Source organism: Helianthus annuus, chromosome 11 (genome assembly GCF_002127325.2).
Source record: "Helianthus annuus cultivar XRQ/B chromosome 11, HanXRQr2.0-SUNRISE, whole genome shotgun sequence".
NCBI classification, from domain to species: Eukaryota; Viridiplantae; Streptophyta; class Magnoliopsida; order Asterales; family Asteraceae; genus Helianthus; species Helianthus annuus.
The window spans coordinates 27,951,109-27,957,394 of record NC_035443.2 but is presented as its reverse complement, the minus strand read 5'-3'; the positions used below and the strand labels follow the sequence as shown (position 1 = coordinate 27,957,394).

At 36.1% G+C, this 6,286-nt stretch overlaps 1 protein-coding gene across 1 annotated transcript; it reads right to left on the bottom strand.

Moving 5' to 3' along the window:
• Positions 1-221: 221 nt before the first annotated feature.
• Positions 222-1,010, bottom strand: LOC110887992 (vegetative cell wall protein gp1-like). The gene has a single exon (XM_022135544.1). The coding sequence runs from the start codon at positions 1,008-1,010 to the stop codon at positions 222-224; it is 789 nt and encodes a 262-aa protein (XP_021991236.1).
• Positions 1,011-6,286: the final 5,276 nt, after the last annotated feature.

The window sequence follows — 6,286 nt, the reverse complement described above, 5'->3', positions numbered from 1 at the left end:
GTATCGTATCAAAAGTGAACACAGGGTCACACTACCTTTGTCCAAAATGTCTATCAATCTACCAAAAGTCATACAATCAAAAGGTGGTCTCCAAAAGGCTTCACTAGCTCAGCTCATTAGTGGTGCTCTCATCAAAAGCAAGCTACGTACATAAAACCAAAAACCGGCTATGCTGATGGTAGTGGAGGAGGAGGTGGAGGAACAAAAAGCAAGTTGCGCACTTACGCAAGCTCCTCCTCAAGATCATAAACATGACGCAATAGATAACTGATCTGCTGCTCAACGGTAAGAAATCGAGTATCAAACTCTCGAAATGGAGTAAGCGGTGCAGGAGGATGTGAAAATGGGGAAGGTGATGAACGAGGGGGAACAAAAGTAGGCTGACACGGACGTGGCAAAGGTCGCGGTGTCATCTCAAGCTCTAAAACCCTACGACTCATGATCTCATACTGAAGCTGCAAGGATAGGAGTAACTCATCCCGTATATAACCAGTAAAGTGCGAGGGATTGTAGGGATCAGAAATCGGCATGGTGTAAGGTGGGAACCATCTGAGTGGCTCATCAAGTGGCGAAGAAGTAAAATGATCAGAAGGTGAAGACTGAGGTACGTGTGGATAAGCTGCTGAAACATGAGGGTCATGGCTAGGCTGCTGGATAGAAGTGCCTTCCCCTGGACGGGCTGCGGGTATATCCTGCAAGAAAACCATAGGGAGTTCAACACGGTGAACATCAGACTCCACTGGGTGAAAAGGAGCAAGACCAGTAGGTGCGGGTGCGAGTGGAGGAGTGACAGGCTCAATAACAGGAGGGTCAGCGGGTGCAGGAGCTGGATCAAGTATGAGAGGTGCAATGTCAGGTAAGCTAAATGGAATAGGGTCATGATCAGGTAAAGGCTTAGGTGCAGGTATCGGCTCAGGATCAGCGGGTGCATCAACAGGCTGATTAACAGGGACATAATCGGGCTTAAGTCCAGGCTCGAAGTCATGTGGAGGAGACGGTGCAGCTGACATGGCCGTATCATCATCAGAATCAGTGGCATAACGTCATAGTCTAACTGCCTATAAAGCGGAAGAAGTCACAGACTCAAGGAAATCTAAGACAGAGTGTAAAATAGAGTCAAAAGAAATCTCAATAACGGGAATCCCCAGAAGTGGAATATCAACAACGTCCTCATCGAGCTCTCCATCACCATGAGCGTCGTCGGGAGGATCATCAACAAACGGATCAAAATCATCGTCAAAAAGATCGTCAAAAGGCCAATCCTCAGGTGGAATGACCATGAGAGGAACGGGAGCGAGGATCGGTGCCACAACATGCTCACCATCAGGGTGACCGATGATAAGATGATCATGAACTGGAATGGGAATAACAAAAGGATCCTCGTCTGGGATACCATCAGCAATCGGTAAATCATCTCCAAAATCAGGCAACGCAAATGGCTGGAAGTCATCGTTGTCGTCTGAATCATCTCTGGGTCGCTCTCTGTATAGGTAGTAAAGATCTCCAGCTCTGGTGCAATCTCGTCATCTGAGACTACAGCCATAGGGTCATCGATATCGGACAATCCGCTCTCTGAAGACGACATACCGCCTGTAACATAACGATCATAACATATGCACATATATTAACCACTACATTATGCAGTCAAAGTTAATGAAATCGCGTAATCAAGTATCCTTCCTAGTCTCCCAGACTAAACTACCCAGTCTCCCAGACTAAACCACCTAGTCTCAACAAGGTAACTGTGCATTGTGTTTTTCGTCTTTTTATTTTTGTAAAAATGTCTGTTTCGCTGGATCTTGGCGTTTCGCGTATGCAATGAAAACATGTTGTAAAAACGTTTTTGTGAGAGCCCTAATGATTGTAGTCTACACTCGAGAAAGAATCCTAGTTCGCTACAATCGATGCTCGAATACCAAACTGTCATACCCTGACTTTTGCGGAAGCGTGATTATGTGTGACTTGGTTAATATCATTGCATTCAATCATTACAACAACTATATGATTAAACCATTGATGATCATCCATTAAATAAGTTTAAAAACATCACAACCATCATTGTTTGAAACATAGACTTCAAATTCAAATTTTATAAACCATACGACTTGTTTAGAGTTCCCTAAGGACTCATCAAAAGACTCTAAATAAAATCAGGCTTTGGTTGATGTGTCTCGTCCAGGATAAGACACACTAACCAAACCCTAAGACAACGGATGACATCCTTTATTCTTAACGCAACTTGAAACATCCAAACGCCCGCCGGGTCCACTTTTAATTCCCTGAAATACATGTAGTTTGAAAACATCAACAAAAGTTGAGCGAGTTCATGTGTTTGTTTGTGTGTATGAATAAAACCTTGTAAACATTGTATGTATGTATGTATGTTTTGTAAATCCCAGTATGAAAGCAAAACAAGGAAACAGATCAATTAATGGTTTGCAAGGCCATTAACATGCGTGCAACGGCGTAGGAAGGCTCAACCGTAGCAGATTTTGTACCGGGCCACCGGCTGTAAGACATAGTCACCTCATGGGCCAATCCCCGGTCCACATGGGTGTGGGCTCGCTACACCCAAATAGATCTATCACTCATGCCCCTCGGTCCTAACACGAGGATTAATGGTCTTAGGAGTGCGTCTACCCATTCATATGATCTACTATGCAATCGTTAGCTAAACATACCAACTGTGATTGTTTGTAAACATTTTGTAACATGTACTTCACCCCCAAAGTTATAAAACAAAACAGCTTAAAGAAAGGGGGGGGGGGGTCATGAACTCACAGTCTTGCGTTCTTCGTAACACCGTAACTCAAAGCTCCGCCTGGCGTACACGACTACGTACAAAGTACTAATGTGTATTAGATGAACGGGTCGTGCCTTGATTAGTATTACTTAGTGTCTTTGGGTTACGTTCTTGTTGTATAATTATTTGTTAAAATAATAAATATTTTAACTTAAATTATATCTATTAAATTTTGGAATAATTTTTAAAACAATACATTTTAACTTAATATTTTTCAAGTATTTACCCATGTATTTCCTTCCCAAGGATGGGTGTATTCGTATTCTTGTATATGTATATTTTTGCCATGTATTGGGGTCGTATTCCGGCGTGTATTTATATGTATGAGCATACGTATTTTTATTGTATTCATTAAGTGTTCTCATACTCAAATTTTGTATTAATTTTACTGGAATATTATCTTTAATAAAAGTTCAACAATATATATTTCCAAAATATATATTTTAAGAAATATTATTTATAATTTTCCTTTGGCAAAAATATTTGTATTTTCATATAAGTTCCAAAAATAATATATTTTCAAGTCTAACTTAGAAAATACATATAAACTTATTTTTCTCCAAAAATGATATATTTCATATTTATTTGAGAAAATATATCTTCCATCCCAAAAATATTGTATTTCATGTTTGTTTAAGAAAATATATATTTCTTTCAAAAATAATATATCTTCTAAAAAATTCAACAAAAATATATATTCATACTTGCCAAAAATAATATATTTTTCCCTTGTCAAAAAATATGATATATTCTTGTAATAATTGTAAAAATCATATTTTTGTTCTCTTGGTGTCCAAAATATTATTTACCAAATATATGCTTGTGAATAAATTTTTTGGAATATTTTGTAAGTTACATTCTTTTGTTCGGTTTCACCAATATTTTGTGTGAAGTGTGTATATTTATTCCTTGGAATTTTGGTAACATTTTGGATTGTAATTTTTGGTATTTTAGTGAGTTATATTATTTCAAGTCCTAAAATAATATAACTAGTACACATAATATACAATTAATCACACACATGGTGACTTCTAAATATATATTTTCCTAAATACATATTTAGTCACTTTTATTTATGAAAACCAACCTCCAATATTTTTATCTTTGTGACAAAAATTATGGCAAAGTTTATGTCAGAAATTCATGGTTTAAAATACACTTGTAAATATTTGTTTGGAAATATTTTTGTAAGTGTTTAATTTTTAGAAAAATTTTGCCATAGTTTCCCCTAAAAATGGAGGTTTCCATACCTTGAAGGTATATCATTTTCTTTTGTAAAATCAACACAATCAAACAATCTTTACTTACCAATTTTGCCACAAACAAGCATAATCTACTTCATGAACTTGAAAATTTTAAAAATTTGTAGTAACTTACTAGTGTTCTTAGTAGGCCTTGTTACCCTTTAAAGTATGGTTATTTATTTATAAATCACATTCTTGATGAATTTAGACTTTCACAACTTATAACCATATTTTTCAAAAATGTTTCTTCTTTGATTTTTCTTGTTACATAAGTGTTTCTACACTTATTTAACCTTTAAAAATAGGGTTTATTTATGTAAGAACCAAGATTTAGTAAAACTTGTGTTTTTAAATTGGTTCCTTTGAAATCCATCCATGAATCTTTAGATCTACAAGTATTACAACTTACTTTGATCATTATTTTTCAAGAAAACCACATATCCTTTCAAGTTCATGTTTCTTATGAGGATGATCTATGATCCTACAACACTTTCATCCTCTCATCTTGCTAGATTATGTTTTTAATCATGATCTAGCAAGATCATATGATGATCAACATCATTTTCACAAGTAATCAACAATCATCAATTAAGCATAACAACTCATATTCATCAAGATTTCTTATGTATTCAAGCTTATTTTTAAGTTCTTTTCTTGTGATTCTTAGTGTTCTTCAAGATTATCATTATGTAACATCTTTTACCCACTTAAAATAGAAGTAAAATGGAAGGATCAAGGTTCTTACCACTAGCTCAAGGCTATGGATGATCAAGAGAAGAAAACAAGTGGATAAAAGCAAATGAACAAGGTCCTTCAACTTCTCCAAGCTCCTAGCTCCTTTGTATGTCTTCTAACTCACTTGTATAAGCTTGGAATGGTTGTAGGATGGATGAAAATGGTGAGTGTGTGTGTGTTGGTGTTCGGCCGAGAGCACAAGGAGAAGAAAGAGAAGGTTGTGTGTGTTTTGATGTGTGTAGAAATGAAGCTATGAACTTAATGTTCATTCTTATAATCCATGCTCATGTATAAAGTGTTTCTAAAGTTAAAAACAAGGATCTATTATAAAACTAAAACAAATCATCATGTGGGGGACATGTTGGCCGATTTCATAGGTGGGGGGGTTATGTAGACTAGGTTTGTAAACATTAGTTAGTTTAGGGTAAAAATGTAAGTATCTAGTTAGTTACTCTAGTTACTAGATATTTATGATGTGTTATGATGTTCGGGGACCATAACTAGCTTGGTAATGTTAAAACAGTGCTTCTAGTAAAAATTTGGTGTTTCGGGTAGTGTCCGGTTGTTCGGTTGATTACCAGTTCGTTAAGTTGCTAAACTATGCAGTTTAGTGTGCTTTATGTACCCTTTTGTGATAGTTTTGATTCCCGAAACTTAGGAAAGCATTCAGGACCATTTAACCATATTTCTGCATAATATTAGTGTGTTTAAATGCTGATTATTGCTGAATTTTGCTGAATTCAGCACTTTAGGTGAGTTTCAGGCACTTTTCTTTCCGGCACTTAAACTATCACTAGGAAGGCAGTTTTATGGTCCTTACTTTCCTACACACTATACTAGTGTAATACTTGGTTTCTGGCTCATTCTGTGTCTCATATACTAGTCTGTCTGTGTATTGAACTCCGTCAGCATATTTCTGATTTATCTGATAACTGTGTGCTAACTATGTTTCGTGCATTATTTGAGTCAAATAAGCTTTCATGCAATAATGATATGACATTAAGCAATATGTGATGCACATGTATGTATGTATGTATATGGCAATAATCAGTAAGCAGTTAATTGTGATTCAGCACAGTCATTAAGCATTAATCATGGTTTAATAATTGTACGGATACCTGAAATTTTGATAGTTGTCACAGAATTAACCTAACATATAACATATAAACAGATTTCGTAACTAGTGTTCCCCCTCTCGTCGCACCATCTCTTTACACAATCTATGTGCATGTACTAATGATAAATCACAACATCTTATATAACCAAAAATAAAACAAATATCATCTAAAATGAAAATCATAAACAGAGAACATACCTGACCACTCTTGAACATGAAGCTTGAAGGTTAAACCACTGCAGGATAACGCCATTTGTGGTGGTTGTGTTGAGCTTAGACATATATTTAATGACCGGAGAAAGGGGCTATGAATTTGAGGAGAAATCTGGTGACACAGTAGAAGAAATTACAATAGCGTTTGGCCATTTCATCCAATTTTAAACACAA